The sequence below is a fragment of the Leguminivora glycinivorella genome, chromosome 26, assembly GCF_023078275.1.
Source record: "Leguminivora glycinivorella isolate SPB_JAAS2020 chromosome 26, LegGlyc_1.1, whole genome shotgun sequence".
In the NCBI taxonomy this organism is placed as follows: Eukaryota; Metazoa; Arthropoda; class Insecta; order Lepidoptera; family Tortricidae; genus Leguminivora; species Leguminivora glycinivorella.
Window position 1 is genome coordinate 9170163 of NC_062996.1, and position 17514 is coordinate 9187676.

Below are 17514 nucleotides of genomic sequence, written 5' to 3' on the forward strand. Positions count from 1 at the left end.
TAAACTTTTCGCTCTTAGAGTATATAAAAACAAGACTTCTTTCTATAATCCCATTACTAGAATGTGCCGCCAATATAACGAGTTAGCTTCTAATCATATTCATTTTGACATTTTTGACCCCAACATTGCTAGATTTAAGAGGCGCTTGGCTGGCGTCCTCTTCACCTCCTCCTCATGCTCCTCATGCTCATCTTCTTCTGTCACTGACTGCTAAATTTTCCTTCTACCGTTTAAATATGTTTAAGTTTGTCTCACTCGTATAGTTTAGATGCGTATACCCTTAGCTTAAGTTAATTACTCCCTTATTTGGTATTAGCTAAATTGTTACCTAATAGTTCTCTGATGTTTGCTATTGTAGTTTTACTTACTAGATAGTGCTAAAATATGTATTGTTTCCGCTGAATTGTAAAACATGCTGATGCTGAGTACACTTGTTTTGGATCTCGTGCTAGTTTTAAGCCACTTAGTATAAGTTTTAATTGTTATCAAGATTTTGTACGAAATCTGTTTGGTGTACCTAATAAAGTAAAATAAAATAAAATCCGATGTACTTAGGATATGTTTAAGAAAATTAACGATAGAGGGCGTAAAAAACAATTATATGCCGTAGTGCAAGTTGTTCACTAGATGTCACTGTTACCCCCGCAAACTGGGTAATCACTTGTTGTCGTAAAATGTGTAAGTATTTTTTGATGTCCACATTTATCGTTAGAAGTCGCTGTACCATCCGCAAACTAGCGAACGGCATTCTATGGTTAATTATATGTAATTAAATTGCAAATTGTCATTTATATTTTGGAATTAGGAAAATTAATTGGTTTTTTTTTGCTCAGATTCATAATGAAAACATCAAACTTATTTACAAATCCCGCCATAAATATGTGGCGTTCCATGTCTAAAGGGTCCACATGCTTTGTGCTATAAGGAACCTTTACGCATGGAAAGTTACATGAAAAGTTGTCGTAACTTAATAATAGATGGCGCTGCATTCGAAAACCTTGACTGATAACTCTATACCATACTATTTAATATACTCTATGGCTTGTACTATGGGTGCTAAGCGACGATAATACATACTTAAATAGATAAATACATAATATATAGATGTAGTTCGAAAAGGGTTTCCTTCGTATTCTTCCAGAAACGTTTGTATTTGTTATGCTAGTTCAGTTAATGTCAGTACATCTTGTACTGAGACTGACTGAAATAGCATGACACGTTCGTACGTTTCCGTAACATTTCGAAGGCAAATCTTTTCGCAATACATCTGTACTTATATACATAGAAAACATCCATGACTCAGTAACAAATATCTGTGCTCATCACACATATAAATGCCCTTACCGGGATTCGAACCCAGGACCGCGGCATAGCAGGCAGGGTCACTACCGACTGAATCAGACCGGTCGTCTAATATTTGCTCTAACGCATACTTGCGTCTCAACTTTAACCAATCAAAGAAATATTTCCACAATCAGACAAAAATATTTCGTGTTATTTTGATAACCGAGCGATCGAAAGATTTTTAAACTGAAGATGTAAACGAGGCGAGAGGTTCACGGTGCGACAGCGATGCTTAAACGAACCAAATTTCGCCAGAAAATCGTCAATTCTTAAGACATCGAATCCAAATTAAAGATATTAAATATCAATCAATCAATATATTTACTTATTTTTTTAATTGAAGTCGAAGCAGTAAATCTTCGACTAACCAACTAACATGAGGAAATAAGTCTAGTCTACTACAATAGGCGAGACGACTAAAAAAAAACTAATTAGTCCGTCAGTTAGATTATTTATGCAATAAATTATGAATTATTATGGATTATCAAATAATTTTAGACACCGTGTATTTTTTCTTTTTTCTCGTAAAGGAAAAATGACGACGGTACAGTGCGTTGAAGTTTCGCGTGACGTCACGCCTAGGTACAATTTTTACTTAGAAGTGACGTCACAAGCCCCCACTCCGGAACTGTGATGCTCTATATGTTTGTATTTTTTCATTAATTAGAAAAAGCGAAAAATATGTGTTCAGTATTTTTGGACGATCTAACTGACGGACTAAGCAGAATGCAGTCGTCACTAACTGACGACTAAGCAGATGTAGGCGTCATCCCTATTTGTACTTGTGGAAAAGAATGCAGTTTTCTTGCAAGTTCTTCAATGAATACATACATATAACATACATATTACATACATATAATCACGCCTGTATCCCATAAAGGGGTAGGCAGAGCACATGAACTACCAAGTTTCAGTGCCACTCTTGGCAAAAAGGGGTTGAAAGAAATCGAACTTGTGACATTCCAGTGACAGGTTGCCAGCCTCTCGCCTACGCCACAATTTATCCCATATCCCACAGTCGACTTCTACGACACCCACGGGAAGAAAGGGGGTGGTGAAATTCTTAACCTGTCACCACACGGTTAATGAATACCTATTTGAATATCAGATTCATCATCATTATCATCATCATTTCAGCCATTAATCGCCCACTGCTGAGCATAGGCCTCCCTTCGTGTACGCCACTTATCCGGGTCCTGGGCTAATCTCATCCAGAAGTGCCTGCAGTTTTTCGAATGTCGTCCACCCAACGAGCCAACGGATGCCAGGCGCTTCTTACATCCGATAGCGGCCATTCGGTCAACATTTTGGTCCACCTGCCATCACTCTGCCTGGCAACATGCCCCGCCCAATTCCATTTGAGTTTGGAAATGACCTTGGATCAGATTATGATCCATTCTTTCTTATACTTATTAAATCTTTCTTATTTTTGTCCATAGAAAACCTTCAGAAGACGAGGACCAAAGCAGAGAACAAGCCAAAGAGATGTCGGGGCCTCTTAGCCAGTACTACATCGCAAGCAGTCATAATACCTACCTCACAGGACACCAACTAAAAGGAGAATCTTCAGTCGAGTTGTATAGCCAGGTCAGTCTAAGCAAAGACATATGTAACTCCGTATAGACGGATAGTCTAAGAAATAAACGTACCTCAAAGCCATAGAGAAAACCGGCCAAGTGCGAGTCGGGCTCGCGCACAAAGGGTTCCGTAGCAGCAAATATAATAAACTTATTATGTCAATTTATACACCTGCCAAAATTACAGTTAAATCAACCTATCTCAAAAACTATAAGAGATACTTTGATCAAACCAAAAATCGTTGAAAGAGTTAATTAGCATGCATCACCTCTATTTTTTTTAGAATTTTATACCCCGTAGTTATAAAAATAGAGGGGGGGGACATACTTTTTACGACTTTGAGAGCTGATATCTCAAAAACCGTTCACTTTAAGAAAAATGTTTTTTAGAAAACTTTATATCATTTTAAAAGACCTTTCCATTGATACCCCACACGGGTATGTACATCGAAAAAAAAATTTTCATCCCTCAGTTACATGTATGGGGGGCCCCACCCCCAATTCTTTTTTTTACTATTTAGTGTCATAATTTTGTAGCGGTTCATACAACACATATTCCCATCAAATTTCATCACTGTAGTACTTATAGTTTCCGAGTAAATCGGCTGTGACAGACGGACAGACGGACAGACGGACAGACGGACAGACGGACATGACGAAACTATAAGGGTTCCGTTTTTGCCATTTTGGCTACGGAACCCTAAAAAGGTACGGTAGCCTAGATGGCGTTACACCTTTGGGGAACGCTCGGCCAGATGGCGCTAATATTAATATTTGACATTTTAACACATATCAAGCTAACAATATGGGCCAAATTGTCATAGACTGAGGTTCAAAAGTTTTAAGTTTGTGTCGAGAGATGGCAGTCTATGCACTGTGATTACACATTTTACTTTGACAGTAACTCTCTATAATACTCGATCCTCTTTGATACTGTATATGTATACTCGTATACCTAGAGAGTACCCGAGACTTGAATATAATAACTAGTATGATATTTTATCTGAGTATTAATTCGTTTTAATCCATAGGCAACCCTATCGTCCGACGCCGCGCACGTGCGGCTCGTTTCTTTGTTAGAATTTTTTAGGCATTTAAAAGGCGGCATTTCGTGAACATCAAAGCAGTGGGCCTTCTGTACTTGTACTATTATATATTCTGTGGTATAAATGACATTGTTCCTCAGCGTCAATATTTCCTCGACAATTGCGACTATAGCAAGACAGGCCACAGTCACAGTATAATAAAGAGTACTCTCGGTTACCTCACAGTTACCGCCTGTCAAAAACGTGAACAGTCGACCTGTAATATTTCACTCATACAAGCATAGTACGCGTTCACCTACACGAGCTTAGACTGTGTGCTAGGAACGCGCCTTTTTCATATATTTGATCGCCAGTGTCCGAGATGTGGCACAGTTGTGACTTGTGGTCGTTTTTACGATAAATTTTGAAATGAAAACATTAATGTACACCAATAGTTTTATTTTAAGAATTATGTAACTTAAAACCTAATTTCTTACAAGTAACTAAGTCATATTAACTATTTATTTCAATACACAATACATAATCATGAATGCATTAAGTTTATTTATAATTAGAAAATGTTTTAATTCCATTTACAGTTAAACATTTAGTAAAATCATCGGTTTCTGAACTTTCACATTGAAAAAAAAAATAAAAAAATTCATACGGATATGAATAATACGCGCATGCACCCCGTGAGTTGCAGGCGTTCATAGGTTACGGTGACCGCTTTCCATCAGGCGAACCGTATGCCCGTTTGCCACGGACGTAGTATTTTTTTTAAATCCATTTAAAAGGGAAGTCTATGAAGGATTCTAGGATTCTACTAACATTAGTGAGTGTTGCGACGGAACCAGAAGCGAGCCCTGTAGTCGTCGCTGCAAGTTAAGAAGGCTGGCGCTGTGCCGGAATGCACGATGTGCCTGTAAAAGAGATAATAATATAATACAATACAATACAATACAATACAAATCCACTTTATTGCACAACCTCAGAAATTTACATAGGAACACACACATTACAAAAAAAAATATTACAGAGGTAAACAACAGGCATACATACATACATACATACAATCACGCCTGTATCCCATTAAGGGGTAGGCAGAGCACATGAAACTACTCAAGTTTCAGTGCCACTCTTGGCAAATAAGGGGTTGAAAGAAAACGAAACTGTGACATTGCAGTGACAGGTTGCCAGCCTCTCGCCTACGCCACAATTTAACCCGTAATAATAATTATAAGTAGATATAGTACCTTAAAACCAAAGACCTTTACAGGGGACAGCGGAATCACATTTTCACACAAAACGGTCCACATGAGAGGGCATTGTTTGGGCTGGTGTCCCTCTCGCAAGTGTGGCCAGTGTTAATGAGTAGTAGTATTTTTATCTGTATATCACCTGACTTTATAACTTCTTATATTATTTTAGGGTTATATTCAAACTAGGGTTTCGATATATTTCAAAGAATTGGAAAATAATTATAATGTAATTATTTTTATTCCAATAAATCAAAGATTTGTATAATTAAAAAATAGCTTCAATAAGGTATTAGTAGATTTGGTAGTAACTTTGAAAATTGATTGGTATCCCCAATGTATGACAGTGATGATGTCACTGAATAATGTTGACATTGTCAGTAAGTGCGAGACGGACACCAGCCCAAACAATGACCTTTCATGTGGACACACTTTTTCACCTAACTACACAATCTAGTTTAATAATTCTAAATCTATGCTTAAGAGTCCGTCAATGTCAAAAAGTAGAAAATCGCAAAATTGGTAGTTTTCTACGTCTGGTTTTAGTCTCAGTATATACTTATTGATAAGAACAGTACTTGTTTTAAATAGCGCGTCTTCTTATCTACAAAATCAGTAGTTGACATCAAGGAAAAGTTACTCCCTGAATTAATTATGAGTGTTTTCCTGACGCTCGTTTAAGAAAACCCGCAAATAGTGGTCACGTCTGAGTGAGCTCAGCTCAATTCTGTATGCTTTAGACTGCTAGAATTGATGTCGTCGCATTATTTATATCCTAAACTAAAAATTCAGTAGTTTACATGTGTATTATTATGCTACTAAAATACAGTAAATGGAAGTTAAACGAAATCAATTTCTGTCTGAAAATACTTCGAATCAAATGGCAATTACTTCGAAAACTTTTTAGGCAAACAAAAGGCTTTCTTGATAATTATAAACTTTAAGTATGTGTATGCAAAATAGTGTGTAATATAAATCAGGAAACACTTCCAATTTTAGATGTATACTTACTTAAAATTGTAACTAAAATGCGGTTGGCTGCTGTTGGCATCTTGATAAATTTGAATATGTACGACCGTCTTTTAGTTTTAAAATAATGTTATTCTATAAGCTACATAACTGGACTACAGAATTATTACCTTTTCATATTTTTCCTCACAAAGAGAACGAATAAAATCAATGTTGAATATAAACTTTCGTAAGTTTTCCATACAAACGTCAAAACTGCGAACAGATTCTATGGACTCAGACGCTCGATCGAGCTCGTTCAGAGCAGACGTGTCGCCAAATTTGCTCCAATGACATTTGTTTTTGACACTAGAAGTCATATACGGATACAAAAAGATTGCCAGTGCTATGAATGTGTTCAAAAGTAATAAGGTAAATAAATATTGTGACGTGTGAAAGAGTGTCGATTTAAAATTGTCTTTTTTTGTTGTTTACGACTTATTATTGTTAAGAAATTAAAAAATATATGTTATTTTGATAGAATTACAAGCAATTTAGGTATTTTTTTGTCTTCTAAACTTTATTAAAATGAAAAAGTTTTAAAATTAATTTTAACTCGTTGGACTTTATTTTCATTATACTGGTCACACTATTTAGTGTGTCAGTGTATGCGTGACACATTTTCTTCCGCGAAGAGACATTCAGTGTGGCGTATGAAAAAACTAACAGAATTAATCATTATAATTATATTCTATAAACGATTATTTACGTAAATGGCGATTTTATTAATTGTTCTGCCATTCTCTTATCACAAAATTGTTCTGTCAAGTAGTAATAAATGCTTTCGTTTGATTTTTTTTTTTTTAATTGATGTTTAATTGTTTAGATTTTCTGTTCGAGTAATTATTTTATATCATATATCTCTGCTTTGACAGACATGCATTAAAAAAGTAATGCATTAAATAAGTGTATTACATTTTTCTTATGTTCAATATATTTTTTAAATGGTGTTTGCACACGATGCACGTAACCTTAGATTCAGACAACTTTAACTAAATTTCGAAAATTATTATTTTAATTCATGCGGAATAGGCTTTATAATTAGAATAAACGAAGCACTTTTTTTAGACCAGAGTTATACTCTGTCAAACAAGTCTGTCAAAATGTATTCTGGCCAACAAGTCTGTCAGTAAATAAGAACAAAGAAAACTATAGGTATCCTTTTCTCTAGCACCCTAAAGAAAAGGACGCATATAGTTTTCTTTGTTCTTATTTACTGACAGACTTGTTGGACAGAATACATTTTAATTTTATATGGTGTTTGCACAAATAAATTTTGAAAAATAATCGGAGTGAATTCGTGTGATATGGTAACACTAGATTGACACTGTTCGCAGTCTAAACACGCGGCAGCGTGTCAAGCCAAGTTCAAGTAACCGAACTGGCAGACAGCATCGTGTGATTCGTGTGTAATATTACACGAACCATTTGGAGCCTCTTTGGGCGCCCTCACAACTCAAAAACAATTTCACATAAACGTCTTAAATTTGGCTCTTATATTGATATTTGCGACATACATAATTATTATGTGCATTTATAACATTAGGTGAATATAAAGGAAACAATCTGATATTTTTTTATAACTTTAGTTCTACTAAAAAAACTTTTTCACTTAACTGGTTCTATTAGGACATTTTACTTATACTTTGTGCCTGTAACGGGTCCATATCGGGTCGCATACCTATGTTTTAGTTATATCTTCCAATCGCATACCAACTTGCGGCATAGTCATCAGTGCGCACTGCGAATACATATGGAAAATCATATTTTTTTAGCCCTAGTAATTGGTTTCATACTCAATAGATGTCATTTGGAAAATGCATGTGCGCGCTACTGTTTCAATATTCCATCGAGAGCCCACGTGACTCCCTTCCTTAATCAGCATAATTTACTCAAAATGCTGCATCGTCGTAAGCTTCATTTGGCTTGTCTACTCTTCGGAGTCTTGAAGTATAAATCGCCTGCATATCTTTTTAATAAGTTATCTTGTATTAAGCTTCGCGACCGCCGTCAATGTTGAATCCATTTGCTGACGCCACGCCACGCTGCGGCAGCTTTCTGAGGAAGTTATAAATACCAAAGTTCGAAGTGTTGGAATAACATTCCGCCGCCCTTGAGGAATCTGCAAAGTATTCACACTTTCAAAACAAAGCTTATAGAATACTTGCACAGCCACCAACTTAACCAGGAAACCTGTATACATGACACAAGTTGCCTGTAGATTACCTACTTATATTTCTACTTGTCACTTAGGTCAAGTTTCATTCGCATTATCTTAGCTCTTCTTGTAATTCTCGCCCTTAATGATTCTTCCTATAAATACAATATAAATAAAATAAATATAAATATACATAAATATTATAGGACATTCTTAATACACAGATTGACTGAAGCCAACGGTAAGCTCAACAAGGCTTGTGTTGTGGGTACTCAGACAACGATATATATAATATATAAATACTTATATACATAGAAAACATCCATGACTCAGGAACAAATATCTGTGTTCATCACACAAATAAATGCCCTTACCGGGATTCGAAACCGGGACCGCGGCGCAGCAGGCAGGGTCACTACCAACTGCCCTATGTAGCTATGCTGCTCCTATGTAGTTAAATGTATAATTTTGTGTGTAATTTGATAAAAATCCATTTTAGTTTTGCAAGAATTTCACCACCTCCTTTCTTCCCGTGTGTGTTGTAGAAGTCGACTGTGGGATACGGGTTAAATTGTGGCGTAGGCGAGAGGCTGGCATCCTGTCACTGAAATGTCACAATTTTCGTTGTCTTTCAACCCCTTTTTGCCTTGGCACTGAAATTTGAGTAGCACTGAAATTTGAGCAGAGTGGCACTGAAATTTGAGTAGTTCATGTGCTCTGCCTACCCCTTTATGGTATACAGGCGTGATTTGCAGTTCTTTCGACTTGTTTTGTTTGTCACGTTAATGCACGTAGCGTAGCATTACACTGTGGCGCAGCACGGGAAGCATGGTCGCGCGATAAATGATAAAACATCTGGCCGTCCCTATCGCACTTACTAATAGTGCGATAGGGACGGCCTGATATTTTATCGTCTATCGCGCGACCATGCTTCCCGTGCTGGTTGCAATAGCCGGTTTAAAGTTCAGCCAAGCGGTGTCTGACCCGATATGATGGTACGATACAAGTGGTAATATTTTTAATACCAGTTTTAGGTTAAAAAGCCTGTAGTGCTAGTATAATTTGTGTGTTTTTTTTATATAATGTAACTTGCTTCTATAATCTATATGCTTCTGTAATTTTCTATAATGTATGTTTTCTATAATTTTTGTGACCTATCGTGATTGTTTCACCGGATGGTCTGATCGGAAGATTAGACCATTTCGTAGCATCGTCTTCTTGTTTACGTCTTCTTATTTGTAACGTTTATTTTGTGTGTGTGTGTTAACGAATGAATGCATAAGAAATGATATTTTATGTTATCAATTGTTATAAAAAAAATTGAGGACTGGCCATTGAACTTGGCACCCTTTAGATCTCAATGATTTTGTCGTTTACGTCAACATTGTCAACAACCAAGGCATACTTATATAATATTGAACTTGGCTCACATTTCACATTAATGTTTTTGATGGGATTGTAACGTTACAACTGATCTTCAGTAAAACTATAGACCTGTCTTAAGTTCCTCTATGAGGGTCACTGACCTCTTCCAATAAATTGCGGTAGTGTGCGAAAAGTATGTTGGTGAGTGTGACGTGCGTTAGTGTGTGTAAATGGGGTAATTTGACAGATACTGAATTTTTACCCATCGAACCGGCCTCTTAAAACATATTGTTGAATCTTGAATATTCATTGCAGTTGATGAAACTAAGATTACTCTTTAAGATATAATAAAAATATACCCACAAAATTCGGGTAGTATCAGTCGTGCACCTAGCAAATAGGTCTGACCATTTCTGTCAACCCTAATATCGTCACTACTTTTAAAAAATCTCGTATCTCACGCTGCTCCTCAAAGTTAAAACGCAGTAAGTCTATATGCATTCCATACATACTTACTACAATTTTCTTTTCATTGACAAACGAAGATACAAGTTTTTTTTTAAGTATTGACGATATACCACCATATTACACTTTGTTCCAGTTCGTTGAGTCCCCTAAGATACCGCTATGTTACAGTAACTTTACCGCTAAGTGTGTCGCAAAGCATCCATTGTGTTACAATGACCTTGGGCCCGTTTCTCGAAACGTACAAGCCTTGTATTACAAGTGCGCGAACTGTCAAATCGTATGGGTTTCCATGGAAACACACTTGTAATACAAGACTTGTACCTTTCGAGAAACGGGCCCAAGTCACTTTCAACTCAACTGTGTTACCGCTGCCTTACACCAGGATTTCCGCTGCGTTACACCAATTGTCCGCTGCGTTACAGCAACATGTCCGCTGTGTTACACTTGTGTTGAACTCTATTTTCTATCGCATTTGTTTCTACTGCGTTACATCTGACTATTGACTGCGTTATACTCGTTTTTGACTTGATTTCTTCCCGTACTACACCTGTTTCCACTGTGTTACCATTATGCACAGAATTACAGTTAAACCAGAATGAGTAGTTAGGTCAAAAAGTGTGTCCACATGAGAGGTCATTGTTTGGGCTGGTGTCCCTCTCGCACTTACTGACAATGTCAACATTATTCAGTGACGTCATCACTGTCATACATTGGGGATACCAGTCAATTTTCAAAGTTACTACCAAATCTACTAATACCCATTTGAACATATTTTTGAATTATACAAATCTTTGATTTATTGGCATCAAAATAATTACATTATAATTATTTTCCAATTCTTTGGAATATATCGAAACCCTAGTTTGAATATAACCCTAAAATAATATAAGAAGTTATAAAGTCAGGTAATATACAGATAAGAATATTACTACTATGGTAACCTCATTAACACTGGCCACACGTGAGAGAGGGACACCAGCCCAAACAATGCCCTCTCATGTGGACCGTTTTCGCTAGTCTGATACGATCACCTTTCTGTCTCAGTGATAAGGTTCAATTTAGTATGGCAAAAAATGTGATTCCACAATCTAGTTTAATAATTCTAAGTCTATGCCATTATGTAACTTACCTGACAGCCCCATTATGCCCTAGAGACATGAGTTGAGCCCTCGAAGCGCTCCTAGAGTGCCAAGTGCAGAGAGAAGTGGTGGCCTCGTCGGGGAATATGACGTAGTCCTCTGTGTGGTTGAATATGGCTTGGGCGTGGTGCTCTTGTTTGCCTGGGGACAAAATAAAAATATTAAAATACTGTTACATCACTAAGAGAAGAATGGAAGAAGAAGGGAAGACATATTATAATTATTTCATTCATTCCTTTGGGTATTAAGTAAATTGATTAATTTGTAGTTAGTTAATCCATTAGGCTTGTGTCGTTCACGAACTATGAACTGTTAGGAATAAAATCCCATCAATGACCGAAATGAACTGAATCTTTCCAGGCTCTGAGATTCGGTCTTTGCTCATTTAGTTCAGTATAGGATCGGCGAGCGCGAGCGGTTTGGATCGAGAACGAGTGTGTGACTGCGCCGACCGAGAGCGAGAGCTAATTAGCAGAGCAACAAAAAAACGTCAAGTTTTCATATTAAACATCGGTTACTTACAACCTTTGGGCCCGGAATGTTACTATCTGTGGACTATTCGTATCATTTTGACACTATTCGGTCCCATTCGTTCTGATCTTTCCGACCGCAGTGGTCGCTGGTCTGGCTGAACTAAATGAGCAAAAGTCCTAAAAGAGTGAACTAGTTCGTGGGAGCGATTGAACGAGATCGGAGCGCTCCGATCAACGAACGAAACAGCACAAGCCTATAATCCATACTAGAGATGGGCCGAATATTCGGTAAATATTCGGTATTCGTCATATTCGGCAAGTATTTCAATGTTCGTATTCGGCCGAATAATTCGGTTGCATTGCCGAATATTTACCGAATAAACAAAGTAAATAACTAATGAAGATCTTACGTATTCCATTGGATAATAAGCTCCTATTTTAGTAGTTTTTTAAGGAACTGCTAAAAAGAGAGAAACCTATGCGTAATAATATAAATACAATTGTTTTGTAAAAAAAGTTAAAAAAAAAACCGTAGATAGTTTAAGAGCTGAGAAGAGTTCAGAGTTGTTTTAACTGTTTTAGTTATCCACTAAATCATAAAAACATAGTTGTAGTATCGTGTGTAACCATTATCAATCATTTAATGGTTTTAATCTTAACATCCACTTTAAAAATATGGTGTAACCGAATATTCGGCCGAATGTTCGGTTCGGTAAGAGCTGAACCGAATGTTCGGCCGAATATTCGTATTCGGCAAAGTTCATATTCGGCCCATCTCTAATCCATACTAATATTATAAATGGGAAAGTGTGTGTTGTCACTCCATACAGTATTTCCTGAACAATTAATTAAGTATATGAGAAATATGGTAACTTACCAGTGGTTCCCGCCCCGGTGTATTGAATAAGACACCTGCTGCTCGACAACTCCCATAGTTTTATAGAGGAGTCCAAGCCGGAAGTCAAGAGATACTGCAACAAAATAAGATATATTAAACGATTAATAATATTCAAATAAAATAATAGTTTGGTAGTTACGCAAGTATATTAGTAAAGTGCAAAAGTAAATAAGACTGCAACTTTTTGTCGCACACATCCATTCTATGGGCTGGTATGTAGGCTTGTGTCGTTCACGAACTATGAACTGTTAGGAATAAAATCCCATCAATGACCGAAATGAACTGAATCTTTCCAGGCTCTGAGATTCGGTCTTTGCTCATTTAGTTCAGTATAGGATCGGCGAGCGCGAGCGGTTTGGATCGAGAACGAGTGTGTGACTGCGCCGACCGAGAGCGAGAGCTAATTAGCAGAGCAACAAAAAAACGTCAAGTTTTCATATTAAACATCGGTTACTTACAACCTTTGGGCCCGGAATGTTACTATCTGTGGACTATTCGTATCATTTTGACACTATTCGGTCCCATTCGTTCTGATCTTTCCGACCGCAGTGGTCGCTGGTCTGGCTGAACTAAATGAGCAAAAGACCTAAAAGAGTGAACTAGTTCGTGGGAGCGATTGAACGAGATCGGAGCGCTCCGATCAACGAACGAAACAGCACAAGCCTACTGGTATGAGAGTGGGCACACTTGCCGGTGTGGGCATTTTCATACTAGCCCATAGACTACATGTGTGCAACAAAAAAGTCGCAGAGCGATTTTATCGCCCGCGTGTGCACCCCCTAATAGTTCAGCGTTTGATATCTACTAGGCTTGTGTCGTTCACGAACTGTGAACTGTTAGGAATAAAATCCCATCAATGGCCGAAATGAACTGAATCTTTCCGTGCTCTGAGAATCGGTCTTTGTTCATTTAGTTCAGTATAGGATCGGCGAACGCGAGCGGTTTGATCAAGAACGAGTGTGTGACTGCGCCGACCGAGAGCGAGAGCTACTTAGCAGAGCAACAAAAAAAAGTCAAGTTTTCATATTAAACTTCGGTTACTTACAACTTGCTTACAACCTTTCGGCCTGGAATGTTACTATCTGTTGACTATTCATATCATTTTGACACTATTTGGTCCCATTCGTTCTGATCTTTCCGACCGCAGTGGTCACTGATCTGTCTGAACTAAATGAGCAAAAGACCTAAAAGAGCGAACTAGTTCGTGGGAGCGATTGAACGAGATCGGAGCGCTCCGATCAACGAACGAAACGGCACAAGTCTAATATCTACGGTGGTGCAATCTCTTGACAAATTCATGAACTACTTACTCTAGTCGTGTTTCCAAGTCGATATAAAGTTAGCGCGTTCTATTTCAGAGGTGGCGCCATCTCTCGACAACATTATGCACTATACAAGTTCAGTAGCCATGTTTCTACGCCAACACATCGTTAGCGCGTTCTATTTCAGAGGTGGCGCCATCTATGGACGTTTTTGTACACTAACCTTGCTGTTTCTTGTAAAGGCGACAGAGCAAACTTCAGATCCATCGTGGGCGTTGACGAATGTATTGAAACAGCGATTTGAGACTGTGTCCCATAGTTTGACAGTGCCGTCCGCGCTGCCGCTGGCGAAGTATTTACCGTTCGGAGAGAATCTGGGGAAAAATAGGTTAAATAGGTTTTGTTCATACAACAGGTTACCTGATGTTACTTACTCTTCTTCTTAAAATTCTTCTTAAGACAGACGCACGACTGGGTGTTAGACGCTCTATACTTTAAGTTAGCGTTGAATTTCATAGTGGCCAAAAACGTCAAAATTCAAAATTGCGACTTTTTACATATTTTTTACCATGGTAGATGGCGATGTTACGTCTGAAAACTGTCGTGGACCGCAGCGTTGCTTTTCAAAACGGTTATTCAAAATGGCTGCCACTTTATTGGTCAAAGATTCGTAGATACAGACGTATGACCGGGCATGTCAGACGCTATATACTCACTTTTAGCATTGATATTCATAGCGATCGGGTCAAAAACGTCAAAATTCAATATAACTATTATTGTCGCAAGCAAGAAACTTTACCCAATATCATGGTAGATGGCGCTATTAAGTTTGAAAACTGTCATGAATCACTATCGGCCCGTGCGCAAGTGTCCAACTTACTAACCTAAAAATTATTATAATATGTACTTACTTGATAACATTGAGTAACTCTGTACGCACTTTTAACTTTAATTTTCATAGTGATTGGGCCAAAAATGTTCAAGTTTGAAATAGCGAACTTATTTTCCTAACTATAGTTGCAGGAACCAGGAAAGTTTACCCAATATTACGGTAGATGTCGCTGTCACAACTGCAAACTGTCGTGGAGCGCTCCCGGACCGAGATTTAACGTATATTTCATAATTTTTATTGTACTTACTTGATAGCATTTACTTGTTTAGTATGGTGATGGCTGGGTACGGGACACACGAAGCATTGGCTGGTGGTGACGTTATACAGACGTATGACCGGGCGTGTCAGACGCTATATTATACTCACTTTTAGCATTGATTTTCATAGTTATAAAATTACAAAATTAAATATAACTATTTCTGCAGTAGACAAGAAAGTTTACTCAATATCATGGTAGATGGCGCTGTTACGTCTGAAAACTGTCGTGGACCACTCCCGGACTGCGCGCAGCATTGCTTTTCGAAAGTGTTCGAATCGAACCAAAGACACGGTAATTCAAAATGGCTGCCACGTTATTGGTCAAAGATTCATAGATTATCTTTAAATTGGACGCGATTCCACCAAAAAATTGCCAAATTCTATATTGCGAACTTTTTTACAATATTTTCTAGAAAATAGACCGGTTTTGATACTTACTTGATAGCATTGACTTGTTTAGTATGGTGATGGCTGGGTACGGGACACACGAAGCATTGGCTGGTGGTGACGTCATACAGACGTATCACCGGGTGGGTGGTCGATGCTATTATATGGTCGCCGAGTGGGTGAAAAGCTACGCAGAGGACTTGCTCGGCGTCCTAGAGAAGAAGATATTGTATTACCTATTTAACTAAATATATTGAACTCGATACTTCGATAGAGTAGTTTTATTATGTGACAACGCTTTTAATCTCTTGAATTAGAGTTTTTTTTTTGTATTTCTGCTGTACCAAGGTTTAACCCGCGATTTTAAACAATACACATATAAAAGGCTAGTTTCCTACTAGTCAAATCAGCTTCTTTTTAAGAACTGTCAAAACGATTTGCTAATATGGAATTAATATGAAATACTGAGGAATGACGTCACGGGGAATTCATTTACTATTTATATTTGTCTTTGACTTATTAAATATAATTAATTTAATTACCAATGTATCGTAATGTACTATTGTATATTTCAGCATTGGTCCCATAATAAATCATGTATATTAAAATCTGTATAAAATTTAATTTCATTTATTTCTAATAACACTATAAAGATCCTTATTGCTACTATTTCGCCAAACCAAAGTTTAACGGCGAGGTTATGCACTCTTATATTAAATAAATTATGCACTCTTATATAAATTATGTTTAAACATAACTACTGTCCATGTTTTTCTTCTAATTACGTGGTGCTTTATTTCGTGCACTGCATAAAATATTTTAAGTATAGGCCTAGCCTATTGTCAGTATTCTGAAATAAGCCACCGTGCAACCAGTTAACTATGAATTATACCAAAAACACTAATACTAAGGTATCTTCTGGGCGAGCTCACTCCATCGTAGGCCACGTCTTTGCCTTTGGCTAGTCTGTGGTCAAGAGTAAGCCCATTTATAGTAAAAAAAAAATCTTACCGTAATGCTTTTGTAAGCTTTCTTAGCGCTGGCCTTGGTGATGTCAAACAGTTTGATGCAACAGTCGCGAGAGGCCGACACTAGGATCTGTTCACGAGGGTGGAAGTCCAGGGCCGTTATCTCATCTGTGTGATCGTAGCTGTAAATAAGAATTATTATTAGTATTTGTGTAAATTGCATTGAGGAATAAGTAACGGGAAGAGTTGGAACTCCATAGTTCTATAGTCTGTAGTTTCATGTGCAGGGCAAGCATAAGTCTTAATAGAGCTTTTATAAACTGTGACATTGACCTTTATAATGATAGCATACCAGTTATAAAGAATAAACTCATTGAATACTTCATGTCTGATGAAACTTCTAACGCACGACACGGCTCGGCAGCGGCATATTATTGAATATAGGCAGATAGACACCAAAAGATTTCTTCTTCTTCTTTTTTTGTGTTTTTTTTAATGTTTTTGTTACATTATTGCTTAGTATAAATATATCATCTGTACCTACGTATACTGTCATGCTATGGGAATTTGGATGTATGATTAAGTTGGGCATACATTTTTTCTTTCATAATTTATTATGTAGCTATAAGTGAGAACCTGTAATAAAATTGGTTTTGTACTTTTATTGTAATTTTTTAGATACATATAGCGCTGTTGGTTTTCCATGAAACAAAATAAAATAAAATACATCAGTAAATGCGAGTTATTTGTATAGGCATAGTTAAGTGTCATCTAGCGACAATCACGCGTCAGTCACGCGTCAAATAGCGTGAATTATCAGTACCACTACTCGATACTAGGTGGCAACACTGTCTCTTCTGCCAAAAACTTAATATAAGAACAGTTTACAACTTATATTACAAGCAGAAGGAATTGAAAACAGAATACTGATTAATACTATTGTAATTTTAGCTAAAAATTGGTGAGCATTAGACTCTTCGTTCGTCGCGACATTATTGACAAGTAGCAGTACTGATAATTTACGCTATTTGAC

At 37.2% G+C, this 17514-nt stretch overlaps 2 protein-coding genes across 3 annotated transcripts in view; one reads left to right on the plus strand and one right to left on the minus strand.

Annotated features, from left to right (window-relative positions):
- The window catches only part of LOC125239766 (1-phosphatidylinositol 4,5-bisphosphate phosphodiesterase epsilon-1-like), a 234420-nt gene that overhangs the window by 141349 nt on the left and 75557 nt on the right, over positions 1–17514 (plus strand). Inside the window, exon 23 of the mRNA XM_048147438.1 lies at positions 2784–2931. Within this exon, the coding sequence (XP_048003395.1) occupies positions 2784–2931 (148 nt within the window). The remainder of the gene's footprint in view (positions 1–2783; positions 2932–17514) is intronic.
- The window catches only part of LOC125239765 (cleavage stimulation factor subunit 1), a 35357-nt gene that overhangs the window by 9157 nt on the left and 8686 nt on the right, over positions 1–17514 (minus strand). The window contains exons 6-11 of one of the 2 annotated variants that reach the window (XM_048147437.1): positions 16525–16663; positions 15565–15725; positions 14200–14350; positions 12694–12787; positions 11334–11484; positions 4778–4869 (exon numbers count right to left, since the gene is read on the minus strand). In XM_048147437.1, coding sequence (XP_048003394.1) covers positions 4779–4869; positions 11334–11484; positions 12694–12787; positions 14200–14350; positions 15565–15725; positions 16525–16663 — 787 coding nt within the window. In that variant the 3' untranslated portion in view covers position 4778. Of the gene's footprint in view, positions 1–4388; positions 4870–11333; positions 11485–12693; positions 12788–14199; positions 14351–15564; positions 15726–16524; positions 16664–17514 lie in introns of those variants that run through there. The other variant, XM_048147436.1, reaches the window with a different exon arrangement.